The sequence below is a fragment of the Bacillus rossius genome, chromosome 1 (genome assembly GCF_032445375.1).
Source record: "Bacillus rossius redtenbacheri isolate Brsri chromosome 1, Brsri_v3, whole genome shotgun sequence".
Lineage (NCBI taxonomy): Eukaryota > Metazoa > Arthropoda > Insecta > Phasmatodea > Bacillidae > Bacillus > Bacillus rossius.
Genome location: NC_086330.1, coordinates 299,130,428 through 299,152,581, shown reverse-complemented (window position 1 = coordinate 299,152,581; position 22,154 = coordinate 299,130,428). Strand labels below are relative to the sequence as shown.

The window sequence follows — 22,154 nt, the reverse complement described above, 5'->3', positions numbered from 1 at the left end:
TGTGCATCTTAAGGTCTCCCGTGGCCGTGGGGCTGTAGTGAGTTATAGAATAAACACATTAACGATACTTCAACAACGTTTCGTTCATTCATTTGAAGTTTGTTTAGTTTTGTTCAATATTTGATATACCGTGTACAAATGGTGTGTGTGTGTGTTGTGTTTTTTTTAAACCAATTTAAGTAAGTCATAGGTGTGGTGTAACCGAATCACTGAATCAGCATAAGTTGGCAGTATTTTGATAAACTGAAAACTAATGAAGTCAGGTGCATAATATGTTGGAAAACATTGAAGATTTCAGGAAATACTTCAAACATGAAAAAACATTTAAAAGGTCACCCTACTGCAACAACAAGGTATTATTATTATGTTTTTCTTTTACAAAATTAATTATAAATAATAATTTTACCTAAGTAACAATACTTTTCTTGCAGAGGGGCTTTTCGGCAAATATAAAATATGAAAATTTGTTTATATATTTTTTTAAGCTCTACAGATGTTCTACTCTCTACATTGAAAATTGTGTTAAAATTTTTTAAATACAGTAGAATAGGTTGAATAGGGCCTATGGGGTGAATAGGGTCAAAACTTTGTTTATTTGTTTGCTGCGCAGCTGTATTACCTTGGGTTGCACTTTTAAAGCAACATATGTTTTATTATCTATGGAAATCGAGTTATATTATTATGTAAATGTTTAAGTTAGTATCTGGCTAACTAAGTTAACTACGATGAAACAAATCTGACCGATGGTCCGGCGTCCGGGTAGACATAAAGTTATTTTGAAGAGGGGGTGTCAAATATCCCGAGTGGATTATGAATCAGTCAAAATCATCAACGTCCGTTATGTTTGCGGGATCTGGTAGTGGCATCCTACTTCCATGTAACGTTGTTTATCGAGCAAGACAATACTCATCATGGACAGAGGCTGGCCCACAGGGAACTAGGTTCAATCGAACAAAAAGTGGCCGGTTTGGCAGCTGCTGTTTTGATGACTGGGTCAAAACAATTGCCATGCCATATCTTAAATAATTGCCAGGGATAAAAATTTTAATTGGTGACAACCTTTCAGCCCATTTGTTAGTTGATGCATTAGAGATGTGCCAAGATCACCAAATCACATTCGTGTTTCTCCCAACCAATGCTTCACACTTAACACAGCCACTAGATGTGGCATTTTTTCGACCAGTGAAAATTGCTTGGAGGAAAATATTACTGAACTAGAAAAAAAGGGCCTGGTGGAAAAGAATCTTCCGTGCCAAAAGATGTCTTTCCAAGACTTTTGCAAAAAAAAGTTTTGACATCATCTTGTAAACCACTATTTAAGTTCTTACAGATAAAAACATTATATACAGAATATGCAGTAAAGGTATTAAAATTTACAAGACATAATTTAGACCATTATTATAAAAATGAAGATAAACATAACTAATAATATAAGAAATGCCTACAAATTTAATATACTATAGCATAAAAGCTCTTTCGTTGAGAAAAGATTATATTATTCTGGTACCTATAAATTTGTATAATAGCCTACCTAAAATTGCATTTAATGAGATAAATGATAGTAAATTTAATAATCGAAGAGCATGGAAATTTGAGACCCTCCATACATTATTGACGCTATTGAAAAAAGAGCAATAAAAAAAATTTACGCTGTCAAGACTTGTTCAGCTGCTCATTAATTACCTCTGTAGCGTAGCTTCTTAAAAAAGGGGGTAATATAATATGTATTTTTTCTTAAAGTATTTATTGCGATATAACATTATTATATAAGAAAATATTAACTCGGTGCGCTGTTAAATTATGGTTGTAAAAGCAGACCATCTAAATGTACTCAACTGTATCCATAAACTCATATGTTTTTTGTATTTGTGGTCTGTAAATGTGTTAAAATTCAATTATATTTGATTAAAGAAGATGTATTTGTACAACTTCATACATTAACTTTTTTTTTCTTTCAGAAAAGCCTAAAATAATTTGTACAGATAAATTGATGATTGTTATTTTCTGAACAGTTATTGGGTGGAGATGCATACAAATATTTTAAATAGCAAATTGTAAACAATCTAAACATGTGCAAAATACAAGATATCATAAATAACATGATTTTGTGCAGTATTGAAAATGCATTTTGGCACATATTATCCTTACCATACTTTTTTTTAAATCACTAATAATTATAATTCACAATGTTGCAAAGATTATATTTCTAAAGAAATAAAGAGTTACAAATACATGATACGACATGCTGAGTTATCACGTCATTATTACAAAAAAACCTATTCAGAAACAATTGGTTTGTGTACGTTTGGAATAAAAACTGTGAACACTAGTCACTCACCATAAACGCCACACATCTTCCTGTATACTCACTTCATGTTATAGAATGGGGAATGTCCGGGTGAAGAAAATTACGTTTTTCCTCATTACGTCACCACGTTTCGGATGAATTAGATGACTAGTTCCGTAATTTAGCAAACTTCAAATACAATTTGCAGCGACAAATAGTACCTGTGACCAGGGTATGAAAAAATCATGATTTTTTTAAAGAAATCAAAAAAATCAGATTTTTTTGATTAAAATCGGATTTTTTTGATTAAAATATAAAAAATTGTAATCTGTGCTCTACAGTACAATTAATAACAGATTCGTTCATTTTGTAAAGACAACTAGCCTAATTTTCTTTCTTTGAAATGACCACATTTTACATTGCATAATGTTTTAATGAAACATTAATGATGTCACTTTACGAAAAATTTTAGTACAGTAGCATAGTGAACATTAGTAAAAAAAAAAAAGATGTTTTATATAAAATAACTATATCACTTAAAATATATCATAATTTTAAATGCAACTTTGTCACTTCTGTCATCCCTATAGTATAATTGTTCTAAATAACATGATTTAAATCAAAACCCCAATTTTCTTTTTTTTCTTCTTCTCAGAATTGCACACATACGAGAGAGTATTCAAAGTAAACGTCTACATAAAATATTACTTATTTTAAATTTTAAACAAAAAATACAAGTTTTGCAGCCTTTTCTGTACTGAGTCGATTTCTTAATGTTGACTGAATCAAACCAAATGTGGAAAACATTCTTTCCACTGATGCAGACGAAGCAGTTGCTGTTAACAGTGGTTCTATGACATTCATAACTTCATTAATTTCTGAATTGATGTTTATTTTCCACCAATCTATTGGCGACACTTTCGAGATGACATTGTCCTTGAATTAAGAAGTCGTGGAAGAGAGTAGATTTTGCTTGGAATTTAATAATTACAGGCAGCAGAGACTTTGTGTGTTTGTATCTGTTGTTTGCAAATGAAAGAGCTTCAGATCTCTCATCAGCTGTCAAATGTTGACCACAGAACCGTGGGTCTACAAGATACGCCAGGAAATGTGCTCCATCCAGTGCCTGATGGTAGCGACTGGAAAATTTCTCCATGCTGTCTGCATTCAGGTTTTCATCTTCAAGACTTTGTTTTAGACTTTTCCACACATCAACAGCAGTGGAAATCGTACTGCTATCTTTCTGAACCTTATCAAGTGCAAGGGCCATTGGTTTCAAATGCCTCAGCATATCTTCTGCGTTCATCTTTATACAGACATTCACCACTTTTCTGTAAATATTATCATTATCATTGCAGTGATATATATTTTTTTTAATTTTTGCTCATATAATGGTCGCACCTTACTTTTATTCGTAAAATTTGGTAACATTGCGGGTATGTTGATTTTAATCAGCATAATTTAAATCGTGATTTAAATCATGTGATTTTTTTTTTAATCAGTGAAAAAATCAATTTATAATTTGACATTTAATTTTTCCTATACTGTATCTTTCTAAATCAAGTAATCATGCCTACTTACACAAAAATTGATTGCTGCAAAGATATGAATGGAAATTGAATAATACTTAATTTCTTCTATAATATATTTATAGTTATTTTGTTATTTAGAAACACTTGGTAAATATAGGTGGGTTAAATGTACTTACCAATAAACACCACTCATTTTTTCTCCTCCTCTCCTACTCATGTTTTTGTGTGTGTGCGTGTGCATGTGTGTGTGTGCGTGCGTTTGTGTGTGTGTGTGTGTGTGTGTGTGTGTCATATCTCCTTGGCAACAGGTTTGACCTTCAACAATGTCAGGTGCTATTTTTAGAACTGTAGGATGGAAATGTGCAGTTCTTTGTTATGTCTATTCACTTGGAGTTCATCATAGTATATAGTTGAAATGGCTGGAAGAAAGAAGGACCCAATATGGATCCATTTTGTTGAAGAACCAACATTGTCAGGAAAAGGGCAAGTCATGTGGAAAACAGTTAATGGGGTTGGTTGCCAGAATGAAAAAACATATTGAAACATGTCAGAAGGAAGAAACAGAAGAGGATCATCTGTGTGAATCAGAATCAGCACAGAGAAGTTGCAGAGGTAATTATTGGTTTTGATATAAAGCACATATTAAAATAATACTGTAAATACTGCTTTTCTAGTACTTGAAGTTAATTTTTTAAAATAAAAACTATAATAGAATCAATAACTTTCTGGTATTTTTGAGAAATATGTATTTGGAAATATTGTTAAGAACATAAGAAGTCATTTTTTTTTTATTATTTATTGTGTTTTAACTCCTCAAGCTTAGTTTTGTTTAGTTTATTTAACTGTCAGAATGTTTGTTTTAATACCACTACCACATAAATCTTAATTTCCTGGTTAGGCATAACTACTACAGGCGAACCGTCGAATCTGTATCTATCAATCTCGTTTATATTGTTTTCCCGCATATATCATTTATTCTGCAGTCTGCATGGTCCCAACAATAAAAAAATCTGCATCAATTGTTTCCTTAATGATATATTATCCAGTATCCTTTGTTGGAAATTGTCCCGCCGTCAAATTTTTAATGCGTAAATAGATCATTCAGTGTTAATAATATGATGTCTTAGAACAAATAGTGATGCAAAACAATAACTGAAATTACAAAAATGTCAAAAATGATATTTACAAGCATTTAGTTTTACGTTTCAATTGTTAAAAAATTATTTACTTGAGTTAGAGATTAGTAAAATTATTAGAATGGGGACCAACAGTTTTTGTACATTGGTTTTTATGGTTTATTATTGGAATATGATGTGCTGGCATTGTTTTTAGTAGTTACACACTCTTATAAAAGGCACAAACATAGCTTGCCCGAAACTGATGCAATAGACAATTGGACATAGTCAATTAATTAGTATATTATACTTCAGGTAAAGTGTGCAGTAAAAACATAAACAATATACTTTTAGCACCACGTTGGCTTTTAATGTTCTTAGAATGTGCAACATGGTTTCATTTACCTAACCTAAAATTTTATGAATCATTTGTCCGCTTGCATGATTTTTTCATTCAGTCCCTCGGAAAACGACAGATGTTCCACTTCATTAGCTTTATCAAAAATAGGACAGAGACACACAAGTACTCGCAGATCGGTACTTGTAGATAGTAGACACATACACACAGATTGGACGAAACAATTTTTGTCATCTATATTTCAAATGTACCGCCTACCCTAGTTCATATTCTGGCCGCTAGGTTCACTGATTACCACCAACACCAACGCCGACAAGGAAAATTCAATAAAAGTGTTATTTTCTTTACTGTGACTTATACAACTGTGCAATGTTTATATCAGTGCATTTGGCCCCTGTATCTAATCATTTATGTATTTAATTATATTAATTTATTCAGAGCGTTAGCATAAAACTAGAGCCTGGCCATTGTTGTAACTTAAAAAAAGTTAAGTCTTTTGTTCAGGACATTGAATAAATGTTTAACAGCATTCATTAAATTACTCTTAAGGCTCAGCCTCCCTTGACATAGTTGACATTTCTATTTTCACCTCATAAGCTTTGCTTCATTGGAATTTGTGGAAAAGAGAGTTCAGAATTTACAAGTGACTTGATATTTAGTCCCCAGATATCAACAAGACTAATATGTTTGACTAAGTGTATCACAATTGCATGCCAGTGGTTAAAAATTAGTGTTTGTAATGTAAGATAATATATTTTGCCAACTCCCTTCCCTATCGTAGCAGTTTCTAAATATGTGCTTACAAAACAACTTAAATAAGTAAAACAATAAATAACACAAAAATGGCAAGTGGGACTGAGTCTTAAATTTTTGTACATCACTAAGTGAAAGATAATATCTGATGTTTCTTCTCACAGGTAACGATTCATTGGCCATTGTGAGAAAAACCGGTGGGCAAATATCATCTTCGACTTCCCAAGGGCCTTCTATGCAAACGAAGAGAACACATCACAATGAAAACAATGGCGATAGTGAGATTAAAAAAAAATTTCATCAAACCCTTGTTGACACACATCTAGTAAAAACCAACAGTAATCAAAAATGTATTCTTGATGAACAGGTTGCTCGATACATATATGCTACAAATTCTCCTTTCCGGCAAGTAGATCACCCAGAATTCAAGAAGATGGTAAGTTTGTTGCGTCCTGGATATAAACCACCCACTCATGTTCAGATTGGGGGTGATCTGTTAGATACTTTATACACTGCCGAGAGAGAGAAGTGTGCGACATGTTTGGAAGGAAAAACTGTATGCTTAAGTTTAGATGGGTGGTCAAATATCCATAATGATCCTATCATTTGTGTAGCTGTAACTGCCAGTTTAGGAGAAGTTTATCTGGTAGATACAATTGACACATCAGGTCATTCACACACAGCTGATTATTTGGTACATGTAGCGAAAGCTACTGTAGCCAAATGTGAACGTGAATTCAAGTGTTTAGTTCGCAGTATTGTGACAGACAACACTGGAAATGTGAGAAAAATGCGTTCAGACCTAGAAAAAGAAGATTTAAATTTTATCACATATGGTTGTTCAGCACATCTTTTGAATCTACTAGCAAAAGATTTGCAGGTACCTAATGTGAAAGAACGTGTGGTAGAGATTGTTAAGTACTTCCGCAATAATCATTTTGCACACGCTAAGTACAAGCAAGAAGGTGGACAACAGCTTATACTACCTCAAGATGTTCGCTGGAACACAACAGTTGACTGCCTGTCAGCATACATAAAATACTGGTCAGTTCTCGTGAAAATCTGTGAAGAAAATCGCACTGCAATTAATGATAATATTTACAGAAAAGTGATGAATGTCGTTATAAAGAGGAACGCAGAGGATATGCTGAGGTGTCTGAAACCAGTGGCCTTTGCACTCGATAAGGTTCAGAAAGATAGCAGTACAATTTCCACTGCTGTTGATGTGTGGAAAAGTCTAAAACAATGTCTTGAAGATGAAAACCTGAATGCAGACAGCATGGAGAAATTTTCCAGTCGCTACCATCAGGCACTGGATGGAGCACATTTCCTGGCATATCTTGTAGACCCACGGTTCTGTGGTCAACATTTGACAGCTGATGAGCGATCTGAAGCTCTTTCATTTGCAAACAACCGATACAAACACATTAAGTCTTTATTGCCCATAATTATTAAGTTCCAAGCAAAATCTACTCCCTTCCACAACTTTTTGTTCGATGGAAATGTCATCTCAAAAGTGTCGCCAATAGACTGGTGGAAAATGAACATCAATTCAGATACTACTGAAGTTATGGATGTCATAGAACCACTGTTAACAGCAACTGCGTCATCTGCATCAGTGGAAAGGATCTTTTCGACATTTGGTTTGGTTCAGTCAACATTAAGAAATCGACTGGGTACAGAAAAAGCTGCAAAACTTGTATTTTTGTTTAAAATTTTAAATAAGTAATATTTTGTTGAAGTTTTTTTACATAGACTACTTTTGTATATGTGCAATTCTGAGAAGAGAAAAAAAAAGGAAATTGTGGTTTTGTTTTAAATCACTTTTATCTAGAACAATTGGAACAAAGGGATGACAGAAGTGACAATTACATTTAAGATTATATGTATATACTTTAGAGATATAGTTATTTTGTATAGCACTTCCTTATTTTTGTTACTAATGTTAACTGTGATACTGTACTAAAAATTTTCATAAAGTTACATCATTAATGTTTCCTTAAAATACTATGCAAAGTAAAATTTTATTTCACAGAAAGAAAATTAAGCTAGTTGTCTTTGCAAAATGAGTTAATCTATTATGAATCACTGTAGAGGAAAGTCACGAAAATGTACTGTATATTACACAGATTATAATTTTTTATATTTTAATCAAAAAAATCCTATTTTAATCAACAAAATCTGATTTTAACCAAAAAAATCTGATTTTTTTGATTTCTTTAAAAAAATCAGGATTTTTTATACCCTGCGATCGCTGCGACGATTATGCGAGTAAATATGGTAAGTAGGCATGATTACTTGATTTTTAAAAAATACAGTATAGGAAAAATTAACATTCATATTATAAATTGATTCTATTCACTGATTTAAAAAAAAATCACATGATGATTTAAATTATGATTTAAATCACGTGATTTAAAAAAAAATCACATGATTTAAATCATGATTTAAATCACGATTTAAATCATGCTGATTAAAATCAACATACCCTGCCTGTGACTATGTTATATGACTTCGTTGAGCTAAGAGATGTATTTCAACCTATTGTTGAAACTAACATATTTGTTGACTGATTGTTGCATCAGTGCACGCTTCGATTCGTTTTTAGCCGTATGATAAATTGTAGTTTAGTACGTACATTTAAATCTAATACGTATATTATGACGAAAGAAATTGTAAAAGAAATATACCAGAAGGGTGAAATATCATGCAAACTATTGATGAGTTATTTCTGAAACCCAGTAATAATATAACTACGTTCGTACATAGTATGAAATTGAAAATTTGGAAAATATTATGGTAATCATATTACTTTGTTGATGATGGACACGTAATAGCACACAACTTGAAGGATAACCAGACCCAAGTGTATAACTGAATTATTAAATAACTCAATAAGTCACAACTTAATTATTTAAGTAAATCATTGCTTGCCAATATTTGGCACAAATCAATTTTAATTTCTTAGTCAGCAAGGTTTAAAACTACAAACAAAAAATTTCCCAGCAAGGAAGCGTGCATGTGTCCGCGTACCTGTGTTGTTTATCCATAGGTATGCGCACTTGCTATGCTATGTATGCATTATTTTTGACTAAGTAACATGTAGGCCTACATATTTCAGATTATGATATTAACATATGTAGTATTTTTGGTTAAATATAACGGAAAATTCATTTGATTCGTTATATGGATATGAGTTGCGTAGTTTTGACCGCTCCATAGAACTTGCAATGAAAGATCGGCGCAGGTCCGAAAGCTTGGAAAATGAGAGATTTCTGAGAAGAAATACTCCAGCCAATAGTCTTGTCTAGTGTAAAAACCTGGCCGGAGGAGAGAATTGGGAGGTTGGTGGGCAATGCGCTCAACACAACGCCAAGTGCGGCCTTTATCCACTGACGTATATGTGCCTCGAAGGTAACGCGACACTGCGACAACACGAGACTCGAGGACAGAGCGATAGTGGGTATGGGACACTGCAAGTTGGAATGCCGGTGGGGTGGAAACACTGGAAGGTGTTTACCCCACTCCGCCTCCCAGTCGAAGTGATGCGCCGCCAAGATAACCAATCCACGTCTCCTCCTTCCAGCTTTGTCCCGCCCACCTTGCACGATGTCGTAAGCGCAGAACCCGCTGGCGGAGTTGCGCCCTGTCTGTATAGGCCTCTTAATGTGGGTGTGTTACCATTAAGGGAAGAATCTGGTGATCAAACATCTACAGGCAAGACTGAGACCTCTCTGCTTTCACACAGTACAAGTGGAGAGTTACAAGAATATGTTGAACATTTTCCAAAAGGAAATTGTGTGGAAATTCTTCAGGATCAGTCTTTAAGTTGCACAAGTGTAAACAGTGATCACACATATTCGAAGACTGTAGACATCCCGTGTGTCACGCATTGCAGCAATGAACTGTCACCACTGGAAATAATTGGTATTGGAAATTCCTCACCTGTTACGCTTGATAATGCATGTGTAGTGTCATCTACTCCTAAGTTGAAACCAGTGAGTCTGTTTGGTGGTTTAAGCCTACATAATAAAGAATCTCCTGCAACATATACTCGTATCCGTAAATGTTCGGAAGGAAAGAAAGTAAGAAGAAGACACAGAAATAACACCAAAGAAAAGGAAATTGATACAATTAGTGGCCAAGAAGGAGCGTTCTTTAAAGCGCTTGAAAAAGAAATGTGACCAAAACAATTAAATGATATAAAATAAATATATATTATATATAAATATATGCAAGTTTTCTTGCATCTCAAGTGCTGTGTAGTAAGAAAAAACCTAAAGGTAGACGATGGCAGCTGTCAGACAAACTTATTGCGTTAGCTTTGTACAAGTGGTGACCCAGATGCTATTCGTTGTTGTCTACAATGTTTGCACTGCCAACCAAGAAAACCTTAACAAACATGATGGCTAAAATCATTTTCGAACCTGGAATTTAAGACCACATTTTTGAATCATTGAAAAAGACTGTGTCTGGCATGAACAAATTTGAGAGTACTTGTTTGTTGGCATTTGATGAGATGTCTCTCCGTCAACATTTGGAATATACCAGCAGAACTAACCAAGTGATGGGTTTTGAGGATATGGGTTCACTTGGAACTTCTGATAAGTGGGAAATCATGCACTTGTTTTCATGGTTAAAGGTCTCTACAAGAAGTGGAAACAACCCGTGGCATTTTACAAAACAACAGGTAGTTTAAGTTCAGATAAGTTGGTAAAAATATTACAGTCTGTCCTCGAATCTTGCCAGAAGATTGGTTTGAATGTTGTTGCAACAGTGTGTGACATGGGCTCAAACAACACACGGGCACTGAAATTACTGGGTTCGTCAGAAGAAAAGCAGTACTTTCAGTTTGGGAATTCTATAACAGAATAAGACATTTCCCTGGTATATGACGGCCACTGCACAATTAGAAGATATTCCTTTGTCTTGTGAATGACCTGTAAAATCAGTTAGGAATACTCAGTGGTTATGGGTGTAGTGTCTCAAACTCACCGCATATATAAGAGCTAGCGAGTGAAACAAGAATTTCTACCATAAATTATATTAATTGAGATTATTATAAAGGTTTAAATGTAAAATTATTAACAAGGTTCTCTTGATACAAGTTTCACTAGAATATTCATTGTCATTTAGAATGTAATTTCTATTAAGTAATGGAATCATACTATTAATGTACAAAATGAATTAATATAACATTTCTTGCTTTGATCAACACACACTTAGGTTTTTTTATTCTAATATTCACAATTAACAACATAGTCATTGATTGATAATTTATTTTTATTATTTCTTTTGTTAATATCTTTAAAGTTAATATAACAGTGAATTGCAAATTTGTTTTTGACAGCATCACAAAATTTCAATATTTTTCAATCTAGCATAATTATTACCTGTCGAAAAAAACAAATTCATTACATGGTGAAACTTCAAATTTTACTTGAGAAAAGAAAATCACTAAATACAATAACATAGTAAATTTCTATAGGAAAGATGTTTTACAATAGGTACACATGCAAATTTTCTTAAAATGTAGCCTGTTTGTTATTTGCAGGTTCATTGGATTCCAATGCACTTGGAACCGCTCATTTTGCACATTTCTGCAATAAGCTGTTTGATCAATGTTTGTGTCGATGGTACTTCAGCTCCGCCCCAAGGTGCTGATGGTGTCAGGTGCCAGATTCGTAAAGAGAGAGAAGACATGCACCTCAAATTTTGGGATGAAGCCATCAGTGAAATCAGACAGTGGAAAGTGGAAAAGAGTGCTTACATTGAGGCAAGGGTTAGTGGTAATGACAAATATTTTCATCCTCCATGTCTGAATGAATGGATTACTTCACTGGCAGGAATGAAGTTTTGTGGAAACGGTTGAAGGATCTAGGTCTCTCGTACTTGCAGCCAAGGTCCGTTAACCAGGATTCAATTGAACATTTGTTTGGATCGATACGCTCCAATGTCAATCCAACTGTGCCACAGTTTATTGGTGCTCTAAAAACATCAATGGTGAATGGTCTTGCGTTTGTTGATGTAAAGCGATCAAATTGTGAAGAAGAGATTGAAACTGGAGAGTTACTCAATCAATGACCTGCAAAATTTTGTAACCACACCCTCTAATGCCACATCATCATCATCAACCATCAATATGCAACAGCCATCTGTTCTAGTAGAGGATACATTTATTCTTGATATTGGCAGTGGTACATTTTCTCTGGCGTATGTTTGTGGCAGCATTGCTAGAAGAGTTTTGACTGGGAGCACATGTGCAGATAGTGAGTTGGCATTGTTGGCATCTGCTCCAGATGCTAATGTACATAATAATATTATGTTCAGAGAGTTTTCAGACAAAAATGCAGCCCTGACATACCCGTCAGAGGCAATGATACATTGTGTAGGGGCCATTGTGGAAACTCTTGAGAACGTAATTCCACAGGTGGCACACAAGAATCGCGTGAGATATAATCTCTTGAGTGCAGTTATCAAGACACTAAATTGGGATTGACTTTGTATGGTTTGTCCATTACACTGTGAAAATATTTGTGGTGCAATTTTGGATTCAGTGATCTAGTATGTCTCTCTTCGGTATTGATGTACCTACTAGAAGAAACAGAGAGTTTAAAAAGTTGTACAAGGAAAGAGCAGACATGAGAAAAATGAAGATACTAAAACATGAGTAGTGTAATTAATGCATTTGTGACAGGCAGAAGCAAGGGGGCCTGCCTTCATATTAAAACTTCCCAAGTCTAACCAAATTATAGTAAGGCTTGTACTTTGTGTTAGTAAGTTATGTTAAAGACTTAATTTTGTGTCACATAACATACTGTAAATGTTGGCAAACAAATGTAATGTATTTCTCATTGCAGGAAATATTTTACTTCCCCACAGTAAATCTAGAACCAATGAGTACCAGTATAATTTAGCAATATCATTAGTTTTCCCTAAACATTAAAATAAAGTTATAATTTCAGATAGTCCTCCTTGTATTATTGTCCGTAGAAGCTTTATGTTAATCATTCTTCACCGTGTTAATCCCCAGCTTTGTGGAATATTCTTGTGATATGTTTTTCAGTAATGCAGGATGTCAGTTGATAACCTTTATGTTTCTAGGTCATGGTGACCTAGTTTGGTATTTGTATTTTTTTATGTTTATTTGGAATTTTTGCTACATTTTTTACTTGTGCTAATGTATTTGAGAGTCTTGCTATCAGACTATGAATTTTTGTATTTTGTCTTATCAGTGCAATTGTGACTTCATGGTGCTGCACAAATATATGTGTGAATTTCTTATGCTGTACATGTTTGTCATGTAAATAAAATTTCTATATATTTGCATGAAGCCTATAAAAACTTTTAAATTAATTTAATTTCCTTTTATGATATTCCTGTAGTTTACCCTGACAAGCAGAATATTGGTACCTAACTTTTAATCTAAAAAATATTGTTTTCAAGTGCAAATAGTAGTGCACACACACAAATATTTTTTAGTTTAATAATATATAATATTTTGCTGCAATTGGGCAAAAACCTGGTGGCAAGCACTCCCCATACTTCTCACTCTTCTCCTGAACTGAGCTACACTCTTATCGAACACACACTTCTCTTCCAACATATTCCGTTCCCCTATCATTCTCATAACCATACCATTCTTTTCGTTTCCGTTATTCTTCGTTTCTTAAAAACCTTCCTAGTATTTTCCTTCCTACTCCTAGGCATTCCCATCGTAACTCGTCTCCCTAGCTCTCCCATCCTCACACTCCACTCAGCATTTTGTACATTCTAATTAGCCTCTCCTTCTGCTGTCTTTTAGACACTCCCACCCCATGTCTTTCATCATATTTGTTGGACTATACTCTCACTTTTCATTACTGTATGTTCTCTTCCACTTGCCCTTCACCCACCTAGCTGCTCTACTCTGCACCTCCTCCAATTCCCTCTCAAGCAGCTATGTAAGGATTCCACACTGCTGCATACTTCAGCATGGTTATTATGTTAACCTTTGTGTTCAAAGAAAATATGAATGAATTTAGTGTTTTTATATTATATAAAATATGTTGATTTACTAGGTTATGTTGTGTATTTACCTTCGAAGCTAACTTGTCTTAAGTGTTATACTGGAAATAGAGTATTCTGCCCCTATAAATATTAAATAATTGCATTGCTGCTATTATTTCATCACAATTTCCTTCTTGAAGCAGGTTATTTCCATTCAAATCTTGTAATTATTACAGTAAAGGTATGCTATTCTAAATATCGTCGCTTAGCAAACAATACAGCCTAACTGGCATTGAAACGAAAATAAAATTTTGGTTTTAACGCATTCTAGCGAACGTTTTGCGTACTCTGATACATGTTTATGGCTAAACTCATAGAGATAAATGAACCATCGCCCAAAATAAAATCTGCCTAAATGCATAGAAGCAAAATGACAAGAAACAAAACCGCCTATCTGAAGTGTCATGCTGAGGTGATAGGAGTGTAGATGGTTGGTGACCCACGCTTAATCAACAACTAACTTTATGAGTTTTAAACAGGTAAGACTTATTGAAGTTGTTCTTTTATATATATCTTAAATGATGAAGCAAAATAAATTTTAATGGTTTATAATGTTTTGTGATTTTTTGGAGGTAATATAAGGATAATTCGTTGAGTTAGGTACATAGCCGATATTGTTTGCATTGATTTGTAGTAGTTCCGCGATTCTTTATACAAGTTCTCTATATAGGCGGTATTAGAATTTATTCTGCAAGGAAAATAACTGTACTTAGGGGATAATTATATTGTTTTTTTATTAGCTCGAATTCATATTAGTTTAAAAACAATACTTTTCAAGACCATTATAATATTTAATCAAATACATGTAAGGATAAATAGCAACATAGACGAAAATATTTTAAAATGCCATAATTTTCAAACTAGTTAATTATCTTGTTTAAGGAATCAACGACGATTATGTCTGGAGCGCAGTGGGAAAGAAAGCAAGAAATAAACCTAGTCTATCCATAAAGGAATCTGCAAGGTACTCCTACGGCATATAAAAATAATTTATATTTTATGATAATAATACTTTTAACACATGTTTTTTTTTTTTTTTTTTCCAGGCAATGAAGACGAAGGAGCCAATATATCAACCATAGATAGTTCAGATGTAAGTGGAATTGAATCACACATGGATTTTGAAATTCCAATAGTTATTGAAATACCAACTTTTCAACAGGTCAATACTTCATTTTCCCAAAGCCTAGATGAATCTGTAAATGCTTACCAAAAGACTTACAGTCTCATTCATCTTGAACATAATTATTTTGCAAATGAATCAAGTGCATGTGATTTACACAACAATAAACTTGTAAATACTTATTAAATTACTGATGATATAACTCCAGTTGAAAATAGCAATTTTAGAGTAGATTCAGCTGAGACAAGTGACTTCGGCCTCAAAGACCAATCCGATCATTCCAAACCAATTGATGATAGCCAATTCACAGCTGATGTAGATACATCAGACATATGCCTCAAAGAAGCTGTAAACATTCATAAAAAACTTGACTTTTCGACTCTAGTAGAAGATAAACATTTCTCAGATGATCTAGATGACCCCGATTATTTTCCTTTTGCTGATGAAAGCGAAAAGGATGAGTCAATGAATGAAAATGCAGATAGCAATGAAACGAAACAAACCCAAGAAATAAACTCGACTGAAGTAAATGATATGACACCAGATACGAGTTAAAATCGTGAGGAAAATATCTTCAGTGGCAATGCACAAAAAAACAAGAAAAGGAAGAAGAATAATAAACATAACTGGAAAAAAATTGTCAATAAAGAAAAGAAAATGAAGGACAGAGCTATGTCGGATACAGAATTGCAGAAAACAAGAAAGTCGTTTATGACACAATAAGGAATGAAAGAAAAATGGGGAGTAAGTGTGATTCAAAGTTTTGTGAGAAGTCTAAATTGAGGGCCTGTAATGAAGTAACAAATGAGCAAAGGAAACAACTATTTGATAATTTCTGGAAATCAATGAATTGGGAGCAAAGGAAAATTTATATAGGAAATATGGTTCAAAAAGTGGATGTTAAGAGAAAGACAGTAGTTGGTACAGGGTCTAGGCGGGGTGAAACATTGCAGTATTTTATCACAGTTAACAACAAAAAGGTTCAGGTGTGTCAGAAAATGTTTCTTTCCATATTCGGAATTAAAAAATGGACTGTTAGATACTGGTTGACAATTGAAAATTATGGAATGGTTCCTGCTTCTGTTGTAACCCGCCCTTCTCAAGAAAAGAAAAGAAAAGAAAAAAAAAGATGAGTATGAATTTTTAAAGAAATATCTAACTGATTTACTCAAGTTACCCTCGCATTATTGTAGGAATTCTAGCACATGATTGTATTTGGAACCCATAGTACAAACAATGACTCAGCTGCATGTCTTCAAGCTGGCGAAGAACCCGTAAGCAGACGTTCTTTCGACAAGGTGTTTGAAGAAATGAACCTATATATATTTACATCAAAAAAGGATAAGTGTGATGTATGCACAGCTTATGAATATAACAGTGGAAGTGTTACAGAAGAGGAATACCTAGAGCACAGAAGGTTAAAAGAATTGGCAAGGAAGGAGAAAGAAGCTGATAAAAAGAAAGCTACTGAAGGTGATCGTCATGTCTTTACTCAAGATGTCCAGGCTGTCAAACTGGCGCCATGTGTCAGCACCAGTGCCATGTACTATAAGACAAAATTGAATGTACATAATTTTACATGTACAACATTGGAAATCATGATACTGTATGTTATTGGTTTGACGAAACAGCATCAAGTCTAGATGCCTCATCTTTTGCTTCTTGTATTATCGACAATTTGAAGGCAGTATTGCAAGATAACTCCAAGCCTATTATTCTTTGGTCAGATGGAGCAGACTATCAAAATAGAAACAGCATTCTCTCAAACGCACTGCTTCATTTTGCAAAAGAGAAAGACATCACAATTGAACAAAAATATCTTACCAAGGGGCATACTTAAATGGAGTGTGACAGTGTTCACAGGTCCATAGAAACCAAACTCAAACACAAAGACATTTTCCTGCCAAGCCAGTACAGTTCAATAACAACAGCAAGAAGAAAACAATTTCCCTACAGAGCTAAATTTTTAACATATGAGTTCTTCAAAGACTTTAGTGATAAAGAGACCATGGTTTATAGCTCAATACGACCTGGCACAGTCCGGTTTGACCCTAAAGTTAATGAGGTCAAATCATTACGTTACAATCCAAATGGAACGATTGATTATAAACTCAATTTCGAAACAGACGACCAAACACTACCTAGATGCCCCAATAAGGTCAAGTTTATTCCAACCACTGATTCCCACAGCTCTACTGCAGCACTAACAAAATAAAACACATGAAATGGATGCACCTTCAAGAGCTGAAAAGCGTGAGTCCTGCGGACTGCCACCCTTTTTATGACAGCCTGCCATATAGATCAAACAAATTGACACCTAAGAAAAATGGTGAGAAAAAGAAGCCTTAAAATACCAATTAGGAAAAAGGAAGGGAAGAAATCAGAAGACATCATTCACAATAATTATGAAAAGAAAGAGATTTAAAAAAAACCCATTAGCTTACTGTAATAACAGCAACAACAAAAATTAAATATGTGTACAAAGTCAGACGGATGAAATAATATAAGGATGACTCTTCCAGTGTTTTAAAAATACGAAATAAAACAATTATTTTCATGAAATGTTATTAAGTATTCAAATAGGATGTAATGTTAAACATAGAGATTGTTGAAGGGCTGTCAAAAAAATTTGAAATATTTTTTTACTTTGTAATGCCCATTAAACATTTAACTGTTTAAAGGCAACTAAATACAATACTGATTAATTAAATACATAGGTACCTATTGTATGGTTACATATTTGTAGAATTATTTCATGTATTTAAATTTAAGCTTGCAAAGAAACTAAAATCGCCTAACTGCAATAATTTAAAGACTTATACCGCCTATCTGTAGTTCGTTAAGAACTAACTCCGCCTATCTGCAATTTTAACAAAACCAATATTGCCTAGCTTATTAAATGTATCAAATTGGTTTACTTTTATTCGCGATTGAAAAAGTATTAAAACGTTGGTTTAAAAATAGAAATAGTACTACATTAAATAAAAATTACATGGTACATGAAAATAAACATTTTTTTGTCCCTCCTGTAAAGTTACTGGAATGTTAGTTAGGCGGTATTGTTAGCTAAGCGACGATATGTTAACGCAGTAAACAGTTACACAGTGTGCCCTGATTGTAGTTCATTGAAATTTTAATGTTCGGTGGCAGCATTAAATCATGCTACATGCCACAAATATCACATCTTAAAGATTACAAACGAATGCATTAGACACCTGAATATGACAATACGCAAGATGAGCGGCACTTATATTTATATTACAAACAGAGCTAATACAAAAACAACATGCATTATGCTTTAATGAAAACATAAAAAATGATGGGGGGGGGGGGGGGGGGGGGAGGAGAGTGCGTGCATGCGTGCATACGTGCGTGCGTGACTGCTTACTAGTTCTTATTTTGTCCGCGGGGACGTACACTTCGCTGCTGACGCTCCATAACAGACTGCTTATCAAGACACGCTTTTAACATAGAAGTTTCCACTCTTTCAGAATGCTTGTATGCTCGTTGTTTCCACCCCATAGTCGTCAGTAGGGACGTAGTATCGAATAATGAGTATCAATACTTTACTCATGAGTAGTATCGGAAGAAAAGTTTAGTACTCATAAAAGTATTGATACCTCGTGGTATCGATACTTTTCCAAATAATTTTCAATAAAAACAAGCATTGGTCGTTGATTATATTTTTAAAAATCAATGTTTTATATTAATTATTTACAAATCTATCTTAACTACAACGAAAATGTGAATTTTAGCCTAATTCATTACAGTACATTCATGACAGTACATTACAACTTACAAGTAAAATGAAATTCATCAGTGAAAAGATACTAAAACATTTCAGCTCTCTGCAAGTAACGAATCTGTGTGTTCAATTCAAAGGATCTTGAAAAAGTTTAACTTTGTCGTCTTAATCCACAGTCAAGTGTTTTATAAATGTCAACATTCATGCTACAATATGTGTGTACATGTTGGTGACAACAAAAAGAGGCTAATATTTTTGTGGCACAAGGCTGACACCATACTGAAATTGCTTCATGTCTCTTTAAATAACTCAGTAGTCCTGAATTAATGAAGAAATGAAAACTTACCATCTGATGTGATTAATGCACTGGCCAGAAAAAGAAGAAAATCATAGTATTTCTAAAGATTTATTTGATGATTACGGTCAAGAATGATGAGACCTCTTAGACTTCCCACTCTTCCTCTGTACAGTCACTCAAAAACAATTATTTGTTTAGACGTTTCGGTGATACTCTGTTTCTTGTCTTTGTTAGTGTACTTCCTGCCTTTGAAAACAAACGTTCGGAGGGAACTGATGTCGCTGGAACTGCCAGATATTCATTAGCTAGCTCATACAACTGAGGGAATACAGATGTCATATCTTGGGGCAGGGTATTCTCAATTACAAGAATTATGTGCAGCAGTAGGCATGCCTTGCATGGCGCCAGCAACTTATTCCAAACATCACGATGTTATCTGTAATGGCTGGGAAAAAGCAGCTTCCGAAAAAATGGAAGAGGCTGCACGTGAAGAAGCTGAATTAGCGAGAGCCAATGATGAATTTGACGAGAATAACATTCCCCCTAATTACTGTTGTTGTCGATGGCTGTTGGTGCAAACACTCCTACAAATGTAAATATGATGCACTTTCTGGGGTAGCTGCGACAGTGGGGTATCGCACTAAGAAAGTTTTGTTGATGGCAGTTACAAACAAATACTACGTTTGCGCTCGAGCGAAAAATAACGTATCTATCCCTTCACATGATTGCTATAAAAACCATGAAGGTAGCTCAAGTAGCATGGAAGCCAAAATAATAGTAGAAGGATTCAAAAAGAGTGTAACTATGTACAACATTTAGTATGCCAAAATTATAGCCGATGGTGACAGCAGTGTATAAAAGAAAATTCTGGAAGGTAGGCCATATGACAATCTTACTGTTGAGAAGATTGAATGCAGGAATCATCTGCTCCGCAATTACAGGACGAAAATTATTTCTGCAAGTGAAAATACTAATCTTGGACTACCATTCTGAGGAAAATAGTTTATAGTAAAATGAGTAAACTATCCATTGAAGTGCAAAAAGCAATCGCTTACAGAAAGTCACAGGACACCGATTTTCAAGTTAAAGTTTCACAGTTGAAATGCAATATTGAAAATGGTCTGAGCCACATTTTTGGTGAGCACAAAAATTACAGTACTTTAGGTTACTTCTGCGATGGTCGAAAAGACGGCAAGTCAAACCTTGTCCCAGAGTTGGAAAAAAACTCTTTGTGGTCTCATATTTATAAAGCATGTCAGTATTTAGCTGCTCATTCTCAAAGCCTCATACATGATGTAGATAGCAACAAAGTCTAAAAATTCAATTCAATAATTGCGAAATTATCCGGAGGAAAAAGATTAAACTTTGCAAAGAAACAATCTTATCAAGGGAGATATGCTGGTGCTGTAATAGCACACAATACAAAAACACTACAATATGTGTTGCACAAAAGCATGTTCAAGGGTATAAGCCTGAATAAAATTTCAAAAAGGTTAGAATTCAGATGGAAATTAAAAAAAAAAATTAAATCATTAACAAAAACAGTCAAAAAATCTCTCACCAAAACCTATGGAGAAAAGGACTATGGTCCTCAATGTCAACAGCTTGACATGGATCCAGAAACATTTGAGGAACAAAAACAAGCTTTCCTCAGTAGGTTACAACTAACACAAGAGGACTGTCAACAGTTAGAGAGAGACACAATTCTCCAGGCAGGAAGCGGAATATGGCTTGAAACACATAGAAAAATTGTAACGGCTTTGAATTTCGGGAAAGTCTGTCGTAGACGTGCATCAACAAGCTGCGTGAACTTAGTTTGCAGTATTGTTTATACCTCCGATATTTTGAACAACTGAAATTTATCATGGTAAAAATTTTCAGGTGATGGCTTATAGAACAACTACAAAAACAAGAAGGAATTAAGGTTGGAAAAAGTGGACTCTTCATTGAAAAGGAATTGCCTTTCTTGGGTGCCACTCCGGATGGTGTTATTGGAGAAAAGGGTCTTGCAGAAGTTAAGTGTCCATCATCTGCAATTGGAAAAGATGTTACTGCAGCAGTTAAACAAGGGAACATCCGATATCTGAGTTTCAAAGGAGATAAACTGAAACTGAAAAAAACACATTCATATTTTTATCAAGTTCAAGTTCAGGGACAGCTGCACATTTCAGAGAGGGAATATTGCATTTTTGGTGTTTGGACATCAGAGGAAAAAAAGATGGCAATATTTCAAATTGAAAGGGATGATGATTTTTGGAAACAGATGGAACCACATCTTACAAAATTCTATTATAACTGCATTTTGCCACAATGAATCATACATAATACTTTCGGTTACAACTGTACCAAGAATAAAAATTATTGTTATTTAATACTCTTATAGTCTGTTCGGACGTACTTGTTCGCTGACAAAATCACATAATTTACAAAAAGTTGATAAGTCCTAACAGATGAAGTTTTTACTTATATGAGTGTACATTAATCACTCGCTAGCAAGTTACCATCGAAGTAGCATATCATATACCATCTATCGTTTTCGCGCACTTCACTCCCTAATGAGGCTGTATTAATTAATGTTAATGTTCACCTATTTCAATGGGTGTCGGTCTAGGTTAATTTGACAATTCCCTATCATTAACTATTTCTCTTGTCATCTAAATTTTAAAATTTCATAACATTGCGTTTACACTAAGGTTTGCATCACTAATTCATGTAATATGAATAAAATAACAAATTCATTAACAAATATGCTCTCTTATATTTACAGTACTGTATATATATATAGGTAGGTTGTTTCTAGACAAATTGAAACCACATTTTATTTTATTCTTTTAAGTATTACTTATGACTGCATATAAGATAAAGAAAATCAGTTAGTAATTATGTTACCAATA

At 34.1% G+C, this 22,154-nt stretch overlaps 1 protein-coding gene across 1 annotated transcript; it reads left to right on the top strand.

Moving 5' to 3' along the window:
• The first annotated feature begins 3,807 nt into the window (after positions 1 to 3,807).
• LOC134527808 (uncharacterized) lies at positions 3,808 to 11,113 on the top strand. The gene is made up of 2 exons (XM_063360758.1): positions 3,808 to 4,431; positions 6,210 to 11,113. Exons 1-2 carry the CDS (start codon positions 4,326 to 4,328, stop codon positions 7,772 to 7,774), a joined length of 1,671 nt encoding a protein of 556 aa, XP_063216828.1. The 5' UTR covers positions 3,808 to 4,325; the 3' UTR covers positions 7,775 to 11,113.
• Positions 11,114 to 22,154: the final 11,041 nt, after the last annotated feature.

What these genes read in the sequence shown, in the direction of transcription:
- LOC134527808 (XM_063360758.1), top strand. Translation starts at nt 4,326, where the DNA reads ATGGGGTTGGTTGCCAGAATGAAAAAACATATTGAAACATGTCAGAAG. An exon ending in AGCACAGAGAAGTTGCAGAG is followed by an intron (nt 4,432 to 6,209) that starts GTAATTATTGGT and finishes TTCTTCTCACAG; the next exon opens with GTAACGATTCATTGGCCATT.